Source organism: Leucoraja erinacea, chromosome 33 (assembly GCF_028641065.1).
Source record: "Leucoraja erinacea ecotype New England chromosome 33, Leri_hhj_1, whole genome shotgun sequence".
NCBI classification, from domain to species: Eukaryota; Metazoa; Chordata; class Chondrichthyes; order Rajiformes; family Rajidae; genus Leucoraja; species Leucoraja erinaceus.
The window spans coordinates 13,246,320-13,269,633 of record NC_073409.1 but is presented as its reverse complement, the minus strand read 5'-3'; the positions used below and the strand labels follow the sequence as shown (position 1 = coordinate 13,269,633).

General features: G+C 43.9%; 1 protein-coding gene across 1 annotated transcript in view; it reads left to right on the top strand.

Annotated features, from left to right (window-relative positions):
- The first annotated feature begins 7,724 nt into the window (after positions 1-7,724).
- LOC129712722 (A disintegrin and metalloproteinase with thrombospondin motifs 7-like) overlaps positions 7,725-23,314 on the top strand; it is a 112,117-nt gene continuing 96,527 nt past the window's right edge. The window contains 4 exon segments of the mRNA XM_055661387.1: positions 7,725-8,048; positions 8,723-8,792; positions 8,794-9,082; positions 19,808-20,015. Coding sequence (XP_055517362.1) covers positions 7,928-8,048; positions 8,723-8,792; positions 8,794-9,082; positions 19,808-20,015 — 688 coding nt within the window. The 5' untranslated portion in view covers positions 7,725-7,927.

Below are 23,314 nucleotides of genomic sequence, written 5' to 3'. Positions count from 1 at the left end.
ATATACGCACCCCAACGGCAAGGGACTTTTTTTTACCACTGTACATAAAATATATTACATGAATTCACCCTACCTTGAGTGTTACCCTATTGGAGTTACTAATTTCTTGCTTTTTTGTTTATCATATTATCTATGTGTATTGTGTTGCAGGCTTTTAATGCTGCTGCAAGTAAGAATTGCATTGTTCTGTTGTCTGTACATATGACAGTTCAAACTCTTTTCTCTTGATGAACTCCACCAGCTCAACAGAGCTGACCCATCTTGCTGAATGTTTGAGGATGTTATGTTGTTGGAAATGCCAAACCCTCAGTTGTAACTCCTCATATTCCAGCCTTTAATAGTTTGTGGCTTGGTTAGCCATGGGACAAAACCTAGGAAATGGGACTGGGTTAATAGTTCAGTATCTGCCATCATAATGTGTGAAGTGTATTCTCAAATTCCCATCAACACCCCCACATTGTGACAAATGCTAGAAACAAAAAATTAACTGGAATCAAAGAATCAAAAAAAGTATTGGAAAATTATTATGAATTTCCGAAACTTATTTTAGACTATTATGTCCTTTTGACAATCTTGGTATTATTTACCATTGCTTTGCAAAATTAATGCTCTTTTACGATAGAGATCACTTATACTCTTACTGCAGAAACCGGGATCCAGTGTGACTGTCCAAATTAATATTGCCTTGCACTCCACAGTCAGTACTGGCTGGTGTGAATCCAAGAGTTCATTTCTTGGACTAAATTACATTTGACATTTAACTGCTCGCTGTACCAGAGTCTATTATACAGACAAAGCTGCAGAAAGTTATTAATGTTAAGAACATTTAGCACATCTGGTCTCTCTCTCTGAATGATTCTCGCATCTTATGATAGATGCTTCAAACCCGCATCCAATCAGATTGTACCCTGACTCGTAAGAGCTCTTGACCCAACACATCACATAATGGCAGTGATGCTGAGCTGTCATTGTCCATTATCCAACCACCTATTGTTGAAGAGAATGCAATGCAGTGTGGAACATACTAATGAATAGTGGGGTATCGCCTCAGCGCAGAGGGAGAAGAGGAGGGAAGAGACTGCAGCACTAAGATTTTTGCCTCCACCACAGTGAGGAGGTGCTTGGAGGATACATTGTTGTTTATTATTGTATGATTGTATGTATGACTGCAGGGTAGAAATTTCGTTCAGACCGTAAGGTCTGAATGACAATCAAGGTATTCGATTCAATTCAATTCAGAATACTTGAAGGTGAGAAATTGAATTACTTCAGAGAAAGGATTAGCATAATTAAAGTTGTATCAAAGAGCTGACACCAGTCTATTGAGATAAGTCGGCCTTTTCTGCACTGTAGGTCTTGATGATTCTTAATATATAATGTTCAGTTCTAACTATTGTAAATGGTTTTAGTTTAATGTGATTCCATTTTTTTTTTGTCAGTAGTGTTAATTAAAAACATGGGAACATTTTAAATATAGCCTGAATCACCATAGTATATGGTGGCAGGGCATTTTCTGGCCATCTTGTCTGACTTTTATCTACAGATACACGTCAACAATCAGGCACAGAGAGCACATGCAATGAATTGAATAAATGGCTCATTGTTCCTTTTTCATACATGTGTTCTGTGAAAGAGCAAGTATCCATAGTAGCAAGAATTGCAGTGTGCAGTGACCCAGATGATCAGATTGAAGATATTTGGTTTTTAGTTCCCACTAATAATAATTGATTAACATGATTCTATGAAAAAGCATCCATGTGCTGCCATAATATTCTTGCTCATTCCGTTGCAATCGCGAAAGTTTAATAGAGGAGAATAATGATCTATTTCGGATTTCACGCTCAACAGATCCCTGCTCAGAAAATAATGCAGATTTAACCAGGAAATTGCTTGGAGCTACTTTCACCTGGCTCATTAGTTCTCAGTTCTGTTACACTTGTCAAGGGAATCTCCATCACCTGTGTAAAGTGAGATCAACGCAAGGAAGACCTTGGCTCAATAATTTCTCCAATTTTGTTGGGTACGGGACTTGAAACAACACTTAGTCTCCAAGTTCAATGCAGTCACGTCTTCAAGAGTGAGGCAGTGAAGGGCTTGTAAGCATGCACCATCGACACTGCCACATGGGATACCATTGCCTCAAACTAATGCCATAAAATCATACAGCACAGAAACAGGCCCTTCACCCCATTGATCCCACAACAATTATCAGGCAAACAGTTCACATCAATCCAAAATGAATCCCATTTTTCATTCTCTCTACGTTGCCATCAACTCTTCTCCCCAGATTCTGCCACTTACCTATACGTCAGAAGCAACTGATGATGGTCATATAACATTGATATGGATAGGCCTGTGAGATTCCTGATCAAGGAAATATAAAATTGGAGATAAATACTGCAATAGCTGATATCTGAAATAAACACAAACACTTGGTGAAATTCAACAGATCAGGTAGCATCTATGGAGACAGAAAGCAGCTGGAATTGTTGCTTGTCTGATAGAGTGCAAAATAATATGGGGAGATATTTATCACACAAGGATGAGTGAAAGGTGTTGCATTTTGGGAAGTCAAACCAGGGCAGAACCTACACAGTGAATGTCAGAGATTTGGGCCTTGTTGTAGAGCAACGGGATCTAAGAGCGTAGGTACTTAGTTCCTTGAAAATGGGGTCACAGGCAGATAGGGTGGTCAATAAGGCTATCAGTACATTGACCTTGATCAGTTGGCGTATTGAGTATAGAAGTCAAGCTGTTATGTTATGGATGTACAAGACATTGGTTTGCCCATCTTTGGAGTATTGTGTTCAGTTTTAGTCACCCAGCTATGGAAAGGATGTTGTTGAACTTGAAAGGGCGGAGAGAACATTTACAAGGATATGACAGGACTAGAGGGGCTGAGCTATAGGGAGAAGTTGGGCAGGCTAGGACCATATTCATTTGGGAACAGGCAGATGAGGGGGTCATCTTGTAGAGGCGTACACGATTATGAGGGGATTAGATAGGGTGAATGCACAGAGAGAGAGAGAGGGAGAGAGAGAGGAGAGAGAGAGGGGGGGGGGAGAGGGGAGGGGGGGGGAGAGAGAGAGAGAGAGAGGGGGGGAGGAGAGGGAGAGGGGGAGAGAGAGAGGGGGGGAGGGGAGAGAGAGAGGAGGGGGAGCGGGGCGGCAGCTCGCAGGGGACTGCCTGCCTCCCTGCCAGGCCCGAGCGAGGTTGCAGTCGGCGTGGACCTGAGCAAGGCCCGGAGCGACCTGAGGACTGTCAAAAGCAGCGGAGGGCCGGCCGATCATGGCTTCTGCGAGGAGAAGCCCACCCACCCATGTGACAGACAGTCGGGCGGGGGAGACGGAGAGGAGGTCGTCCCCCATGACGGCTGCCATGGCCACTTTTCCACCACGCTTCTCCGCGCCCGCGCTGCGATAACGGCCGCCGCCATGTTGTAGAACTTCAAGGAGCCCAGCGGAGCGCACAGCACGACCTGAGCAACAGTTTAAAAACACTAAGTGACAAATTTAAAAAAAGTGAAAGTTAAGAAGCCAAGAAGTACAGAAGACAGAACAGAGGTGACGTCACTCACAGCGCGAGCAGAGGCAGTCAGATCCATTGTGACGTCATCAGTCAGCTAGACCATCTCATTTATTTTCTGTTGTTTGAGATTTGTGAACATTTTCATAAATAATTCGAGAAATAATGCATTCAATTTTCAGATAAGACAATTTTTGATTTCACGGGATAAATCTCTACGGAATATGTAAAAATGTTCCTGTTAGTGTTGTTTCTTCGAGTAGATGTGATTGCACACAACAAATAAAAACACACACACACACACATCCAAGATCAGAGTTTTATAGGTGTAAGGATGTGTGGGCCAGGTTTTACATAGAGCATGGTGGGGATCTGGAATGCATTTCCCGATGGTGATGGTGGAGGCAGACGGGATAGTGGCATTTTCAGATGTTTTTAGATAGGCACATGGAAGTGCAGGGATTACAGGGACATGGATCATGTACAGGCAGATGAGATCGAATAGTAGCCATGACATGATGGTACAGATGGTAGAACCCAGCTTCCTGGAGTGTCATAGTTGCAAGGAGCAGGGTTCAGTCTAGACCCAGATCGTATCTCCATCACTTTGTACATTCACCCTGTTTCTATGTGAGCCTCAGCCAAATGTTCCAGTTTCCTCAGTTAATTACTCCTAATGCGTAGCTGCGTGGGAAGGGAAGTGCATGAGAGAGAGAATAGTTACAGGAAAAAAGATGGGGAAACCAGATAATGGGATTATTCTAGAGCTGGCATAGATTTGATGGGCCTAATGCATCATTATCACTTATGGAAAATATAAGAAAATGTTCTGTATACTATCAACACAGCTGGCCACTTCTCTCCTGGTTCTTGATTGACATTTCTGGTCAGTCAAGTGCAAGGCTCTAGACTCTAAATTTCTCTCCACAGTTGCCGGCTGACCTGCTGAGAAACTCCAGCACCTCTCCCATTATTTGGCTCCAGCTTCCACATCTGAGGCCCCTTGTACGCACATGATCTGGTTGTTACCTTGTGTTTTGTGTTCAGGTTGCTTTCAGAAATTTGTGGCATTGTTTCCAGTACTTCATAGCTTCTGAGTGGCCTAGAGTGGCACGGGTCTTAACAAAGCGTGTACATGCACGCTCTTGTTTTATTAATAGATGTATGTGCTTTTTTTATACAAAGGAGGTAGAATTATATATTTAAGGAATGTTTATTATGAAGACTGATAGAATGCAACAACATTGTGTTCAAGACATCAGTTTTTCATTCAGATGAAAATCATTAAACCTCAGATGCTGGAAATCTGAAATAGAAACAGGAAAGTACTAGAAAAACTCAGCAGGTCAGGTAGTATCTGTGGAAAGAGAAACAGTTAATGTTTCAGGTTGGAGACCCTGCGTAGAACATAGAACAATATAGCACAGGAACAGGGCTTTCCACTCACAGTGTCTGTGCCGAACATGATGTCAAAAGAAACTAATCTCATCTGCCTGCATGTGAACCATATCGCCCCATTTCCTGCATGTCCATGTACCTAGCTAAAAGGCCCTTCGTCAGAGCTGATGATATTTTTTCACCATTTTCTGTTTTTATTATTGGTTCTACATATATATGGACTCCATTCTTGCAACCATCTCCATCTTCAACTTTCACTTTGCATTACTGGAGCAGTTTGGGTGCAGTGGTGGCTATCTGTGAAATATCTAGTGGTTGTTATCAAAATAGCACCACTTAGCTCCTCGCACCATCAGGACCTCCTTAACCCAGATGGAGGAGGGCAGCAGCTGCACAGAAATGCCACCATTTCCAAGTCACACACCGTTCTGATGTGAATATATACACCGCTGTTCCTTCATGAATCTGGGTTTAAATTCCCTTCTGAACAGCTCGGTGGAAGCAGCTTCATCAAGGGGCCTGCAGCGGTTCAAGATGAGGGCTCACCCCACCTCATGCAGACAATTAAGCACAAGGAATGACTTTGCCAGAGGATAAAATACGTGTGACATCAACCAGGCTGGTGTTCTGTTGACGCATTAATCTTCAGTCATTGCCTGACAGGCTGCTGTTCTCACACTGTCCACTATGTGGCTCCAAACGCAAGCCTAAAAAGACCAGTCAAGCAAGCTGCAGAGAAGTGTGTAGGAACTGCAGATGCTGGTTTTAACCGAAGATAGACACAAAAAGCTGGAGTAACTCAGCGGGCCAAGCAGCATCTCTGGAGAGAAGGAATGGGTGATATTTGCCCGAGAAGTGTTTTCCTGGGAGCCTTCCACTGCTGCTGAATCCTGAATAGAGTCACGGTCACACAGAGATACAGACAGAAATAGGCCTCTTGGTCCACCAAGTCCACACTGACCATCAAACAGCCGCTTGTATTATTCCTAATGTAACTCCTATTTTATCTCCCCCCCCCCCACACATCCCTGACCAGATTCTACCACTCACATACACGAGAGACGATTTCATAGTGGACATTTAATCTACCAATGCATATAGAAAAACCAAACTGCTGGAGGAACTCAACGGGTCAGCCAGTGCTTGTAGAGAGAAATGGACAGATGACGTTTTGGTTTGTGATCCTTCGTTAGACTAATTAGAAATGTTGTCTGCCCATTCCTTCCACAGATGCTGTCAGACCCACTGAGCTCTTCCAGCTCTCTGCTGTTTGCTCAAGATTCCAACATCTGCAGTCTCTTGTATCTCTACCAATACATATACTTATGAGAAGTGGGAAGTAACTGGAGCACCATGTGAAACCCAGGTAGGACATGCAAACTCCACACAGACAGCACCAGAGGTTAGGATCGCATCCCACTCCAGTAATATGATACATCTTTAAGAAGAAAGGAAGTGCAGCAAATCATGAAACAGTATTTTGTTTTTTAGAGTATGTGAAATACACACCTTGCACCTAGTGCCTTAGAGTATTTTACTGTACTTTGACGATACAGTGCAGAAACAGGCCCTTTGGCCCACCGAGTCTGCACTGACCAGCAATCACCCCGTACACTAAAGCTATCCTACACATGAGTGACAATTTTACAACTCTTTAACCAAAGCCAATTAACCTGTTTAAGAAGGAACTGCAGATGCTGGAAAATCGAAGGTAGACAAAAATGCTGGAGAAACTTAGCGGGTGCAGCAGTATCTATGGAGCGAAGGAAATGGGCAACGTTTCAGACCGAAACCCTTCTTCAGACTGAAACGTTGCCTATTTCCTTCGCTCCATAGATGCTGCTGCACCCGCTGAGTTTCTCCAGCACTTTTGTCAACCTACAAACCTGTATGTCTTTGTAGTGTGGGAGGAAACCCAAAGAAAACACAGTTGTACTGTATGGAAACAAACCCTTTGACCCAACTTGCCCATGCTGTCTAAGATGCCTCATCTACACTAGTCTGATCTGCCTGCTTTTGACCCTTATCTCTAAAAATCTTTCCTATCCACGTGGCTGTCCAAAAGTAGAAAGAAGAAACAGTATCCATATATTGAGGGTTGAAGCAGGGAGATGGTAGAGAGAGAGGGGGGGGGGGGAAGCTGATGAACTGGGAAATGAAGGGTTTGATGGCAATTCCGGAGGAGTTGAAAATTTTATCAAAACAAAAGTTAAATGGATGGGAGCTTCAAATAATGTCTTAGGTTTTTAAATGTGTGAATCCATGTTTGAGTGAAACCTCAAGTTTGTGAAGGGGAGTTGTCTGGGTCTGTGGCTGTGTGTACTTGTACCCTTGTATCAACGTTTGAATATGATTCTATGAGTGGTGCAGTATATGGAATATCTGTGTGTGTGTCTGTATATATTGTCTGAGTGTGTGCATCTCCATTTTGTATATGTCATTGTTGTTTGTGTGTGTTTGTGTATCAGTGCTTCATGACTGTTTGGGTGCAAGTGAGGGAGGGGATGAGTGTGGGTCTGTGTATTTGTGTGTGAGCAGGGGAGGGGAAATGTGTATATTGTGTATGGGTGTGAGGAGGGGGAGGGAAGATGTGTGCAATGTTTGGGTGTGGGGAGGGGGAGATGTGTTTAATGTTTGTGTGTGTGTGTGCGAGCAGGGGAGGGGGGGGTGTGTGTGTGTGTGTGTGAGGGGGAGGGGGAAATGTGTTTAATGTTTGTGAGCAGGGGAGGGAGGGGTGTGTGTGTTTGTGTGTCGGGGCGGGGAGGGGGGAGATGGGGGCGGAACTCTATGCAAATAAGTGGCGGCTGAGCCCGCTGATGAGTTGCAGAGCGCTGTGGCGGAGCCGCGCTGTCAGCACCGGCCCGGCTCCCGCTCCCGCTCCCCGCAGTTCAGCCGCGGTCCCATCCCGGTGCCGGCTCGCTGATCGAGTGGCCGGAACTTTGCGGACGGGTGGCATGTCCCGGGACCAGGCGAACTAAACTTTAGCGGGGCAGCGGCGGGGAAGATGCAGAGACTGTGGAGCGGCAGCAGTGGCAACTTCATCCAGACCCTGACAACTTTTATTGCCTTTGTGTTGATTGAGGGACTGTCCGAAGACAAGGGGCAGAGGAGGGTCGGGCCTCAGGGTAGGTGCCCGGTCGCATATTAATGTCACCCGGAGTCTAGTGGGGCCGTCCTCCCCTCTCCCCCTGCCTCCTCGCTTCAAACCGCATCATTTTGTCCCTAGGGGGCTGGGAGGACGCGTTTGTTGTTGAATAACTGGAAACTCCACAACCCTCTGAGACTCCCAACCCCTGCACTGATCACAATATTTCCAACAGCAATTGAACACTTCGTGCCGCGCTTTCGGGGTGTCTTTGCAACTCGTCTAACTGCGATGTTCTCAAGTTAAGAAAACCACTGGGATCTCTGGTGTATCGAGTTTTAGTTGTTGCATTCGGGGTTTGTTTTGCATAATAAAGTTGCATTGTGTGGTCTGCCTGCATCAAGGATGCTCTACATGTAGGTTACACAAAAAAGCTGGAGAAACTCAGCGGGTGCAGCAGCATCTATGGAGCGAAGGAAATAGGCAACGTTTCGGGCCGAAAACCTTCTTAACGTTGCCTATTTCCTTCGCTCCATAGATGCTGCTGCACCCGCTGAGTTTCTCCAGCTTTTTTGTGTAACCTTCGCTTCTACAGCATCTGCAGTTCCCTCTTAAACACTGCTCTACATGTACATTAGCAAGCGTGAACGGGCAGCTGGAAGTGAGGTTGAGGAATTATTATTGATGGGCGCTTCCTTCTTCTTTCCTTCCCAGAGCACTACCTTCAAGCCCTGTCCGAGCCGGAGCTGGTTTACCCGGTCAGAGTTGACCACCTGGGCCGCTACCGATGAGTCTCCCCAGGTGAGCCGGCTGCGGCGCCGCGAGGTGGCGGCGGAGCGGCCGCCCGGCCCATCCGTCTACTACAAGCTCTCCCACAGGGGCCGCCAGCTGTACTTCAACCTGACCGTCAACCAAGCTCTCCTAGCCCCTGGCTTCGTGGCCGAGAGGCGCTACGGGGGCGTGAAGGGGGCCACGATAAGCCCGCACCGGCCAAATAGCTGCCACCTGATCGGGAACGTCCGGGATGCGGCAGCGGAGACTGGGATCGCCGCTATCAGCACATGCCATGGACTGGTAAGGACCTCTTTTCACCTGGGCACACCTGGGGCAGGAGGAGCAAGGGTGCAATGAATTCCAGCACCGCTCCACTTGACCTTAGCTACAGTAATCAACATGTGTGTAACAGCCTCCACTATGCCGGCACGTTTGGGAATGCCGGGTTTAAAGGGAGAGGTTGGGAACAGGAGCGGGTGGTGGCCAATCGGCCCCTCGAACGGACTAACCCATTCAGTAAGACCACAGCTGATGCCACAGTCCCTTTCACCCCCCCCCCATGCTTCTTACCCCCTTGTTATTCTCCACCTTGAAGTTATTCCATTACTTGATATCTATGGTTCTCTGGGGCAGAGATGTCAGAGTTGTCTAATCACTGAGAGAAGAAATCTCTCTACTTCTCTCTCCCTCTCTCTACCTCCGCCCCCCGCCCCACCACAGGGGAAACTTCCTCAGAATTCACCCTGCAATCCTTCAGAACCTTGTATGTTTGAATTAAATCACCTCTCTTTCTTCTCAACTCCAATGAGTATCAACCCTGTCTATTCAACTACCCTTCATGCATCAGCCTTTTAAAATATATTTGAGTAGATAAATGGATAGGTGGGATTTAGAGGGCCGTGGATCCAATATAGGCAAATAGGACTAGCCCAGAATGACAACTTGTTTGGCATAGACGAGGTGGGCTGAAGGAGACACGATGAACTGCAGATAAAGCTAGTTTACAAAAAAACACAAAGTGCTGGAGTAACTCAGCGGGTCAGGCCACATCTCTGGACAACACGGATAGCCAACGGGGGCCTATTTTTGTGTTGAATAGATCTACGATTCTCAGAATCTTCATCCTCAGAATTAACCCAGTGAACTTTCCTTCTCGTGGAAATATATGGCTCGTTATTTATGGAATGCAGAAACAATAACTTCCATTCATAAAATGCAGATAAAAGAGATAGAACTGTCCCAAGGCTGTACATGAGCATCGTGAAATAAAAATAACCTTTGCCACTCTGCCTTGAGCAGGGATTGGTCATCTACCTGCAGGAGGTGATGTCCCTTCAAACCCCAACAGTTAGGACAAGGTCATACCCTTCGAGCTTGCTCCACCATGCGCTGCTGAGAGTTAACAAATCCACTTTCTCGCCTAATCACCACGTTCCTTGATTCCTTCAGTGCCTGACTGATTTCAGCTTTGGATATTCCAGCAACGGAGTCAACAGAGTCGAGAATCCCACAGATTAAAGGGCCTGTCTCACTTGGGCGTCATTTGGGCGTCATTTTCGTGACATCATTAACGCATCACAACGCATGACGTGCGCAAGGCGTGCAGTGAGGCAGTGACACGCGCGGGGCGCCCCAGGATTTTGGGATTCACAAAATCTTCGTGTGCCACCTGCGTGACTCGTAAATGAAGCCCAAGTGCGTCAGGCCCTTTACAATCTGCTGAAATAGGACATTTTTCCTCATATCAGCTCCATGTGGCATTGGGAACAGTAGACTTTGTTGCAAATTGTTCAGCTGAGAAAAATGACCTTTCAACATGCCCCCGACTAGAAGGTTTAATGTTTCAACAGGATCATCTCTTATGGTGATAGACCCACCTAGCCCAACACTCCTCCAGATGGTAGAATTTTCATCCCATGAATTGATTAGCTGAACTTTCATTTCTCCATCGCTCATCTGGACATTTCCACAGTGGCCAAAATGGTGAAGTCAAGTCAAGTCACATTTATTTATATAGCACATTTAAAAAACAACTCTTGTTGGCCAAAGTACTTTACATTTGTTATAAGAATAGTATAAACAAACAAACTACAAAATGTTGAATTATTTTTTTTTTCCCAGTCAGTCTTAGAATGATGTCCCCAGACATTTCTGGTCTAGGCCATGCTGTAGACTATAGACTTTAGAGATACAGTACGTAAACAGGCGCTTCAGCCCACTGAGTCCGCATCGATCAATGATCACCCGGATGCTAGCATTTGTCCTGTACACTAGGGACATTTTACAGAAGCCAATTAACATACATACAGACCTGTACGTCTTTGGAGTGTAGGAGGAAACCGGAGCACCCGGAGAATAATCCACATGGTCACAAGGGGAACATATAAACTCTGTAGACAGTAGCCGTAGTCATGATCAAACCTGGGTCTCTGGCACTGTAAGGCAGCAACTACCACTGTGCCACCCTAACTACGAACTGTGGATTGCAGTTCTTCCCTGGCAACAGTCTTGTGCTAATCTTCTGCAATCTCAGCATCCTGTTCAACTCTGAGTTGAACTTCCGAACGCATGCATCCTCTATGCAAATACGACTTACTTTCCTTTTTGTTACATCAGCTGTCTCATTCTTTACAACATCCCTTCTATTCTCGCTACTTGCTCCTGGAGGATGTTTTTCTAAGTCAAAAGCACAATATGAGACCAATATTCTGTAACTGGTTTTGAGAGGGAGGTGATTGGAAAATCCATCTGGAAAATATTTTCATCCCACCATGCAAAATAGAATAAAAATGTAAAGCCCTTGTTCACGATAGACTTTTTAGGAAAACAACTTACTGATACTTAACCATCTGTGATTCCGGTCCCTTTCGGTGATATGACACTTAGTTGCCTAATCAACTGGCCCTGGGAACCATTTGTGTGAAGCACAAACTGTTATCCCGCATGGCTGATGGCAGCACTCAACGGCATGAGTGAACCTGGGTCTCTGTGAGGTAGTAACTCTACTAGCTGTTCTACTGATGTGTGTCTGTGTGCAGTGGCGGACTGGCCAGGGTGTCAGCTTGCCCGATGGCAAGTGGGCCCCTGATGAAGTGGGCCCCCTTTGTCTCCTGGCAACCAATATTTTTAGACCCAGTCCGCCACTGTCTGTGTGTGTGGGTGTGTGTAATTTGAGAGTTCAACTGTGAGTTTGCAGCTATGTGCAAGTGTGTGTGTGTCCGAGAAATAGTATGCACACAATATATGAGTACATTTGCACACCTGTGTTGAATAGCATTGTGTTTGCACAAGTGTGTGTTAATGAGAGCATGGATAGATGTATTTTGAATTCTTTTTTTTTCAGTCGGTCTTACGATGTCCCCAGACATTTCTGGTCTAGGCCATGCTGTAGACTATAGACTTTAGAGATACAGTGCGTAAACAGGCGCTTCGGCCCACTAAGTCTGTGCAGACCAACGATCACCCCGAATGCTACCATTTGTCCTATACACCAGGGACATTTCACAGAAGACAATTAACCTACAAACCTGTACACCTTTGGAGTGTAGGGGGAAACCGGAGCACCCAGAGATAATAAGATAAGAGTATATGTGCATGTGAAACAGGGATATGGATTAAGATGGTGCTTTACCCGGTTCACCAGGAACTCATATGCGAAGAGTGGCCATTTGGGCTGTGCCGGTATTGCGGACTGGGCCAGCACCTTGAGGTAGGAGTGAGACAAAAGAAAGCAGAGGTGAGTTGTGATGTGGAGTATGTTTCCAATATTACATTGGTAACAACATGCCAAAATTAATTGGTTCCAAAGTACTGTAGGGTCCCTTGAAGTCATGAAAAGTGTTCTAGAAAGGCAAGACTAAGGGGATTCGCCCATGTCTCAACAGTACATTCATTTACAATGACGTAATAACATTATTGTGTCAGCAAGTGTCAGTCTATTTAATAAATGTGCAAGTCGACATCACAAATAGGGAGTTAGTGAAACAGATAGGAAACTGCTTGATGTAACATCACATATTGAATTTCCCAAACCATATTAAGAGACTGGAACTCAGTTCAACACTGTCACACAAGGATTTAAGTACTATTGAGGTAATTACACCCACAAATAAACCCAGTATAGCCTTGAGTTGCTTCTCATTTCCTGCACATACTATAACTGCTACATTTATTACAAACAGCAGCATGGTTCAACATGGGACTCAATCTGTTTCAGTTAGGGAATAGAAGTGCTTTCATAGATTCGCAATGCAGGTCCTCAATTTAGAAATAGCTTAATTTTAATTATAACTTATTTTGAGAAGAAGCCAACATCTTTGCTGAAAGAAATGTCACAAAAAATAGCTCAATGTTACTCAAGGTCTATATTTAACTTTCAAAAGTCTGGGCCTTTTCTTACAGCTGATGAAATGTAGGCATCAATTCACTTGTAGCATACACTAAATATAGGTGAGGCATCAATACATTAAAAATGCTGATACAACAGGATTGGCAGTGATTGATGGAGATGGACTCGAGATATCAGGCCTGAGAGAGCATGACTTTTAGGAAAGGCTAGTTCTAAAAATTCTACACTGATATGGTACAGAAACACTTTGGCAAAACTATCGATTACTCCATGCCAGAAGCAGTTTCTCCTTATTTTTCAGTTCAGATTATTATGAATTTGTTACTTGTGATCCTTATAACTTTAATTTCTCAGTTTGCTAAAGCTCAGAGAAAAACTTTGGAGACATTTAAAGCGCTTGCATTAACGCCTCACTTTCTTTGAACAGAGTTCAAAAATATTGAAGGAGGGGTAATGCCATTTGAGGTTTTTGGAGGTGTGAAGCAATGTGATGACACCTTCAGGAATGACTACATCGGGGCTACCTCCTTCTCCCAAGCAGAACTCGTTGGTTCCATTAACTTCACCACTCACTTCCACCCTGCTCTCAAATTTAACTGGACTATCTCTGAACTCTCTCCCTTTACTTGATCTCTGCCTCCATCACAGGAGACAGACGATGTATACTACAAGCCAACTCTCCCAGTTACTCCCAATGCGATCCCACCAGCAGTCGCATCATCCCGTACCTGGTGACCAGTTCGCCGAACATTTGGGCCCAGTTCACCAAGTTGAATTCTCCTACGCACTTGATTTAACTCCCCTTCCCATTCCTATACTGACCTTTGTTCCTGTGCCTCCACCATTGCCATAGGCAAACTATAGGAACAGTACCCCATATTCCACTTGGGTACCCAATGGTATGAGCATTAAATTCTCCAATTTTAGGTAACTTCTAACAATTCTGAATTGTTCTCCTGAGTTGCTACTTGACCTGCTGAGTTACTCCAACACTTTATGAACTTTTGTGTAAACCAGCATCTGCAGTTCCTTGTTTCTACCTTACGGAACTTGTTCAATCAGAGTTGCCACTGCACATAACCTTGCACTTGCAGTAGGGATTGGAGATTCTTGACAAGAGTGAAATAAGGGTGAGCTGAAGATTTCTTCTCATGTGTACTTGTATCAATGTCAGTAAGATTGCTGGGTGTAGCTTGGTCCTTACAGAGAAGATAAAAGGTTTAAGTCCTGCACCAGAATTTGAATGCAAATTCTTGTTTGCCAGCATTGAGACACTGCTGCACCGCTTTCTGCATTCTCAGCCATTTGTGAAAGATTCCACTGCATTGAATTTAAGATAATGCATTCAACATTTCACTTTGTTAGCAGGTGCCTTGCTTGGTTTTTTTTTTGAAGAACCCACTCAAGGTCCCCACAGTGTTTATACAACATTAGCCAACAGCACTAAAATCAGAGAAAGTTGCACGTCGGACCATGCTATGCTTCCTACATTACAGCCCTGACTACACTTCAAAAGGATTTAATTCTCTGCCTCAGCGGGCGGTGGAGGCAGGTTCTCTGGATGTTTTCAAGAGAGAGCTAGATAGGGCTCTTAAATATAGCGGAGTCAGAGGATATGGGGAGAAGGCAGAAACGGGGTACTGATTGGGGATGATCAACCATGATCACATTGAATGGCGGTGCTGGCTCGAAGGACCAAATGACCTGCTCCTGCACCTATTGTCTATTGTCTATAATTAGATGTAGAGCATATTGGAACATTGTGATATTGTGAACATGCCACAGCAATGCAAGTTCAGTCTTTAAGATTCTGTGTGGAATTAGCCAGCATGTTATGATGTTTGCACATTGGCTATAAATGTTACTATTTTTAACTTGAAACTTGCAGCTCTGTTTTACTTCATTTATGGTTGAAAGAGTTTCTGGTTTCTTATTTTATTTGTCCTGAGGAATGAGGATCAGCTGCCCAGTTTGGCTTTAACATTTACAAAAGTTGCTGTTGGCTGTATCTGTCACAGTGAACCAATTATGGCTCCAACAGAACTCTCCGAGCAAGCGTTGTTGAACCGACTCCAGCTCAGTAAAATGTGTCCTCCGAGCCAACAAAACGAGCTGTGTGTTTAGAGTTTACATCAATCTGACACCTGCCCTCCTCCCTGTGATAGTAACAAGCAGTAATGGGATGTGCCTTGATGCACTGTACCAGCAGCAGTAGTTAAGTGGTAGTCAGAATCAGTTACACTGGCTGTTAAACTAGTCATTAGTTAAAAAAGAAGAACTAGAATTGCATTTATGTGGCACTTTTCATAACTAAAGGACCACCCCAAGAGTTTTACAACCAGCAATGGTATATTCTTGACGTCATCAGTCCTGTGATGTACACAGTTTGCACACAACTGCTGCAAACACCTGTAATATTGACCTTATTGAATATATATTTTTTGGTTATATTGAATGAAGGGAAACAGCCAGTGAGTTTAGGATTGAAATGGCTGTTTTTTGGGAGAGAGAACCAGTTGGCAAAGAGGACAAAAGTTTGGTAAAGTGGCAAAATAGTAAAGGTGTAAATGAGGATTAAAAACTAGAATAGAGAAATGAATGGCATAAGATATTGTATGATCTCAATTTATCATCAAAACACCAAGTGCTGGTGAAACTCAGGACAGGCAGCATCTGCGGTGGGAATGCATAGGCGATGTTTTGGATTGGGGCTCTTCTTCAAACTCAATCCATTCCCTCCACAGACAATCCCTGACCAGCAAGATTACTCCAGCACTTTGTATTTTACTGAGCATTCCAGCATCTGCAATTCTTTGAGTCTCCCATCTCAATTTATGAACTTGGCTATACATTGATTGAAAAGCTTTGTTGGAGGAGATGATTCAACCTCGTATGGAATTCCTCCCAAACCTAATGCTTCCTCTTTGATGCAGGATGGCCGCAGACAAAATAGTTCCGCTGAATTAAAAGCATATTAAAGCCACCTTGAATTTCAGTGGAAGTGACTCAAAGATAAATCCTCAACCCTCATCAGGTGCTTTGGCTGAATCCCCCAGTGGGAACAATCAGATTGCATATCCCAGGAATTCCAAAGCAGCAGGTGTTGCTGCCTTGCCCCGAGGTGGGAAGATTGGCCTGGTAATACAAATTCATTACTGCTGTTAGAAGAATTACTTGGCGAAGACTGATTTGAATTCTGTTTGTGTATTGTAATTTGCCACAACAAATCCAAAATTAATCTTCCATGGCCAGGAGAACTGATTTTGTGAGGAAGAGTTTAGTCATCGATTTGACTTCAAGGAAGTTCTTTAAGAGGGAGTGAGGTGAATAAAGGGCCTGTCCCACTTGACAATTTTTTCGGCGACTGTCGGCATCATTGATGTATCAGGTCACTGGAAAAGTCGCGGCGTGCCGCTGCGTCATGACGTATTGACGCGCCGTGTTCCCTCAAGTGTCGCAACATTTTTTTTGTAGATCATGTCTCTCGGAATCACTTAGCAACCACTCGTGTATGACCTACCTTTATGTAGTTCTGAAGGTTTTACTTGCAGCTTTTCTTAAAAAGGGGCACAACATTCAGTCTTCTGACACCTCACTTGTGATTATTAATGAGACAAGTATCTCTGCCAGGAGCCCCTGCAAATTATTCCATAGCCTCCCGCAATGTTTTAGGATATTCTAGGTCGGGTCCGGGGAATTTATCTGCCTTAATGAGTTTTAAGATCCAGTACCTCCCCTTCTATAATGTGGACTCTCTTCAAGAAAGCACTGTTAACTTCTCTGAGTTCCCTTGCATCTATGACTTTCCACAGTTAAATAATATTCCTTAAACACCTCATCCATCTCCTGTGCCTCCCCACATAGACAATCGTGTTGATCTTTAAGCAGCCCTAGCTTCACCCTAATTATTATTCTTCCATTAATATACTTGTTTAGAATATCTTTGGATTCTCCTTTACCTCGTATGCCAAAACAATCTCATGCCTTTTTGCCTTCCTGATTTCCCTCTTAAGTATATTCCTATGTCTCCAATGCTCCATAAGGGGCTCACTTGATCCCAGCTGCCTATGCCTGACATACGTTTCCTTCTTTTTCTTGATTAGAGCCTCAATATCTCTGGTCATCCAGGATTCTCTACCACTGATGTTTATTCTAACAGGAGCCTGCTGGCCCTCAACTCTCACTATCTCACGTTTAAAAGCCTCCCCTATACCTTTTACCTGAAAGCAGTCTCCTCTAGTCAACTACCCAAATTTCCTGGCTAATACCATCAACATTGGCCATGCCCAATTTAGGACCAACTTCTGGGCCAGTCCTATCCTTTTCCATGACTATTAAAAATATATATTATGCTCACTGGTCTTATGTGCTCCACCACCAACACTTAAATCATCTGCCCAGCTCTGACCTTGAGGAGGTCAAGTTTTTCACCATTTCTAATAGGGCCATCTGCATAAAGATGGCAAAACCTTTACATAACACACTGAGCAAAATTCACCCCCATCCAAGCCCTTAGCAACATGGCAGTCACAGTCAATATTTGAAAAGTTAAAATCCACCACTCTTACACTCCTATTACTCTTATAGTTATCTATGATCTCTCTATGTATTTCCTCCATTCTCCCTCTGCCTATTGTGGGGCTAATGTACATTCCCATCGTTGTGATCACCCCCAAACTCATTTCTCAATTCCACCCACATTGCCCCGCTAAAGAGTCCTCCAGGAATATCCTCTCTGAGTGCTGTATGGTGTTCTTCCTAATCAAAACTATATTTGATGGGTCTAAAGAGAGTGAAGATTAGTAAAACTATTGGTAAAATACTAGAGAGATTAAAGGGATCCAACTCAGAAAAGCCCCCCTGATCCTGATGGCCTGCCTGGCAGGGTGCTAAGAGAGACAGCTTTGGGGATTTTGGATGCATTGTCAAATGTTCTCCAAAACCACTGGTGTTTTGGAGCAGTGTTAGAGGTATCAGTTCAACAATGATGAGAGAAAATAGGGAATTACGGGGCAGTTATCCATGGTTGGTGGGAGAATACTGGAATCCATTAAGAAGGAAGGAAGTGGTAAGAGGGAACTCGGAAAATCATAATATAATTAGGCAGAGTTCAACATAGTTTTATGAAAGGGAAATTGTATTTGACAAGTCCTGTGGTTTGTTTTCATTATGCAGCTAGCAGGAGTTAGCATGAACTATTAGATATACTAAATCTGGATTTTCCAAGCTAATCAGAAGGTCCCTTACAAAAGTCTATTGTCAAGGAAAATGTTTTAAAAAATGTAGGGTGAGAACATTCCAGTGTGGATGGAGGATTGGGGAAATGGTCATAGTGGAGCCACAAATACCAGCACAGGGTTCCTGCCTATTTACAATCAGTGATGTATAAAAGCACAGTGCAATGTATTCACTGTGTACATGGTTAGGTTGGAAGGGTTAACTGTGAGAAGGGCTTCAGTGGAAGATGGATCAAAGGGGGGTGAGAAGGGTGGTTGATGCTTTGTCCATTTTGACAGGAAACCCTGAAAAACAAGAATATTTTTGTAAATGGCGAGAAATTTGTAAATGTTATTGAATGGAGGGACATAGTATGAGCTGCTTCATCAGATGGTGAAAGTTAATGTGCAGTTTAGAAGATGACTGGTGCATTAATCTTAATTATGAAGGGTTAGAAAATGGATTTGTGGAGGACTTTGAGGGCAGAGCAGGTATGTTGTGTGAAGTTTGTTTCCATACAAAGGAAGGGAGAGGTTTTTCATGGTCACCATGTAACATAGATCTAGTAGCTGAATGGTGAGATTGCCCTGTGAGAGGGGCTGTGTAGGATTCGTGCGTTCCCCCTGCAGTTTAGAAGAATGAGATGTGTTCCCACTGAAACATTTGAGGTTCACAGGGAGGTGATGTGAGGCTCTTTCCTCTGCTGGTGAATCTGAGCTAGAGGCATGGTCTCAGGAACAGAACTTGGACATTTGGAATGAGACGAGGAGAAGTTTTCTAAGCTTCTGGAATGATTTGTTGCTGATATTTATTAATTATGAGATCCTTGGGCAACAAAATAATTGAGAGATAAGTGGAGGTAGCAGAAAAGCAGATATAGGATGGAAAGTTAGTCTTATTAATGGAGGAGGTGATGCAGCTCTACTCCTAGGTCTTATGAAAAATGTATTCCATGTTTTTCTACCTCCTTATCCCACGGGCTCTTATTGCCACCAAGGTAACTATTATGTTGGCTGCAAATGTCACTGGTTTCCGATGCAGGTGAGACTCTGGGTGTTATTGGTGCTCCCTAAATGCATGTTCCTGTTTCTCATGCACATAGACCCCTGAGTCTTGGGTGTTCGGGAGGAAAACAAAATTAAGTCACACTCGGTGAGTGCACCCAGCTCAAATACTGAGGAAATATTTCAATCAAAATGTTTTAATATTTTATCTGGTACATTAAATTGTTTTGGTGATGTAGGAGTTATTGCACAACTAGAAGAATGTTGGAACCTGCAGTGTTCTCATCATCTGTTCTTAATCGATGAAACTATTGTGTTGTTTGTGGAATCTTTCTGTTCAATATTGACATGGTCACTGTGTTTAAATTACCCTGCTCACATTGCCCCAGGCTGGTGAGAGGGCTCTGTATAAAGGAATGAATTATGTGACCTGAGGTTCTTCAATTGTCTCTTCAGAAAGGTGTGTTCAGACTGTCGGAGCAGGATTACTTCATTGAGCCGTTGGAGAGACAGCCCGGGGAGGCCATTGTTGTGCAACCTCATGTCATTTACAAGCGACATGCCCCAGAAACGGAAGGGACTCAAGACCCCCAATGGACGGAGGAACTTGTGGACAGGTCGAAGAAGACGAGCTCCAGTGAGAAGCGAGTGTGTGGTGTGTCTGGTAAGATGACGCTGGGAATGTGGCTGTTGTCTGATCGTATTTATGTTACCGGGCTGCAGCTGAGAGGAAACACGTGGTCCCCTGCCCCCCTGCTGTACTCTTGCTTGGAAACGGTTATTCCAACAGCTCTGAAGATACACTTTCTCACAATCTTGCCCAGAGTGCATTCAGGACAGATGTCCGTGTTGGCCTGCTGAATGCACTCAGCCACTCATTGGCGTGATCATGTCAGAATATTATAACGTTCCACAGGCCATTCACCCCATCAGGCCTCTGTTGTCTACGCAAGTGAGCTCTCCAGCTCGACTCACTCCATTTGTCTTTCCGACTGCCTTGCTTCCCTTTAAAATATTATACCACAATTTTAACCAGTCTGAGGACGGCACCTCTCCATGTTCTCCAGAGATGCTGCCTGTCCCTCTGTGTTACACCAGCAATCCTCTCAACAGTCCTTGTTCAGCCTGCTTCCACTGTCCTATCAGGCACCACATCCCAGACCAGAACAGCTCATTTCCTAACAATGTTCACCTCCTCTCCCCTCTGTTTCTTTCTGCTGTGGTCACTGACCTTCCAACTTGACACTTTATTAAAAGCCGATAAAATGTAGGCTTCCCCAATTTCTCATTAACCCTCTCTCACCCCCTCTGACTCTCATCCACTCACTGATCCACTGACTCTGTGACTCTCCCCACTTACCTTTTTCCAGCCCCTGAAAACCGTTTTTCTTTTTTATTTCGGCACTGTCCTTTTTTCCTCTATCCTTACATGCCAGTACTCGACTGTTATTTAATTCAATCCATTCTTTCATGTGAGATCCAAGGAAAGGTTACTGTAGGATTCAATATACTTAGCAAGATTGCACCAAGTTTCATGAATGGGAGTAGTGTCTCATTTCAGTGTGATGAAAATATTAGTTGCAGTAAAAACAGGTGTACAGTCTCTTCAAACATGATTATTGCCTTGCAATTAGGAACAGAAGGGGATTGTTCTGTTTTCAGTGAGATCATGCCTGACCTGTCTGTTCGTTACATCAACTTGCCTTTCCCCTAATACTCTTGATCAATCTCTGTTTGGAAATTTTCAATTGAATCTTATCTTTAAATATTTTGGAGGGTGTTGTTTTAGATTTCTACACCTTCATGTGAAAATTTCTAATTATATAGCTGGACCCATTGTCTGAACACTTCACCAGAGAAGATACTTACTTTGTTGATTGGTTCAAGGGCTGAGAGAAAAGGTCAGTGTATCATGGCTGGACAGGGGCCAACAGAATGGAGGTAGATTCAGAGGGAATCTCGCGTAGGTCAGGGGAGATTGCCCTTATGATTTTATACGTCTCCTGCTGTACTTCGAGGAATAAAATCCTAGCCTGCCCGAGCTCTCCTTATAGCTCAGGTCCTGGCAATATCCTCGTAAATCATCTCTGCACTCCTTCCAGCTTAATGGTATCTTTGCTACAACAGAGTGACTGAGACTTTAACAAGTTTCATATTCATTCTCCTATTCTCCTAACTGCAATAATCTATCAGTGCATTTGCTCATTAGCATTTCCTTTCTCTTTCATTATTTTTCAGACTTTTTTCTCATTGGGTAATTTCACAACTAAATAGCAAGTCCCTCGCATGCAAGTTGGTGACTTCAGAGAGTGGAGGCATTCTTTGAAATATCTTTGTTTTTAAACTGACATGGGGAGAAATTGGTTCTTTTATAAAATTTCAGCTCCATTATTTAATTTATAAAGAAGTCCCTGAGAGGAGTAATTACATATTATTCTCCAGAAGATGCAAAGACCGAAGGCTGGAATGACCTCAGCCAAGAGGCAGCTGTTCCAATTTTCCATGGACGGGACTACACCCAGAATAGATCTTTGGATCTTATGTTATTTCTTAACTCTGTTACTGCCAAGCAGAATCGAGTTTGAGAGTGTACCGTAAATGTATCTGCCTTTCAGTTGTCACACCACAGGAAGGAAGTGGTAGCAACAGAGAGAGTTCAGATGAGATTCACCAGGAGGTTACCTGGAATGGGGGCTGTAGGTATAAGGAGAGATTGGAGGGGTTGGGTTTATCCTTCTTGACATGTAAGAGGCTGAGGAGAGACTTAATAGAGTTTTATAAAACTACTAGAATAAGTGAGACCCGTTGGGTCCCATGTTCACACGGGAGGCCTGGTCCCCCGACGCAATAATCCACCTTCCACCAATTCCACCTCTCCACCAATTACTTCAACCCAAACAACCATTTGCAGTGCATTTTTACTTCAACCCAAACATCTATTTGCAGTGCATTTTTACTTCAACCCAAACAACCATTTGCAGTGCATTTTTACTTCAACCCAAACAATCATTTGCAGTGCATTTTTTTACTTCAAACCAACCATATTTTCATTTTCAAACCACATTAAGGGCACTCTCAGTTGAGTAGACATGTGTTCAGTGTTATTCAGAACTCAGAGAGCCGTGATCCTCTGGCTTCCTCCATCTTGCAGAGACTGAGTGAGGCACATCACTTCTCTGGTTTTATAGTCCCTCCCCCTCCCTCCAGCAGGGGCAGTAGAGAGAATGGCAAATTATTTTAAAACATTAATATCTCTCTGATTTTTCATCGATGGAAAAAATCCTCCGGTCCCAGAAGGCAGAGGGGGGCTCTGAGCGAGGTGGCTAAAAATGACGGCTGTAGGTGGCGGTGTTCTCTCAGAAATCGCAGCACAGCGAGCCAAAAGCGGTCAAGATCAGACCTTTAGTAATATAGATGAGGGGTGTAGATAGGATAGAGTATTTTTTCACAAGGCAGGGGTGTCTAGAATTAGAGGGCACCTAATTCTTAAGGTGAGAGGGAAGAAATTTTAAAGAGAATGTGAGGGGTATGTTTTTTTCACAGAGGGAGGTGAATATCTGGAATGTGCTGCCAGAACAAATAATGAAGGCAGATAGGAATACAATGGCACTTGGATAGGAAAGGCACAGCGAGAGACAGGATTAATGCTGGCAAATGGGATTAGATTGGACAGGCATCACAATTGTTGTGGAAAGGACAGGCTGTAGGGGCTGTATCTGTATATTTTGGTTATATGCTTAATGGATTGTAAGGGGTTGTGTGGAGCAAGAATGATGGCATGAACCAGTGTTGGGCAAAGTGGCCAGGAACTTTTGCCTAATTCTTGATGAACCAGCAGATAACACCTTGTGTTTTATTAGTGCATTGTTCCCCATATCTTTCTTTCTGTTGTTACTTGTACAGTCATTGAATTTGTTTGTGGGATATGGAAGTTTGTGACACAGCCAGCAACCTAATTACTCT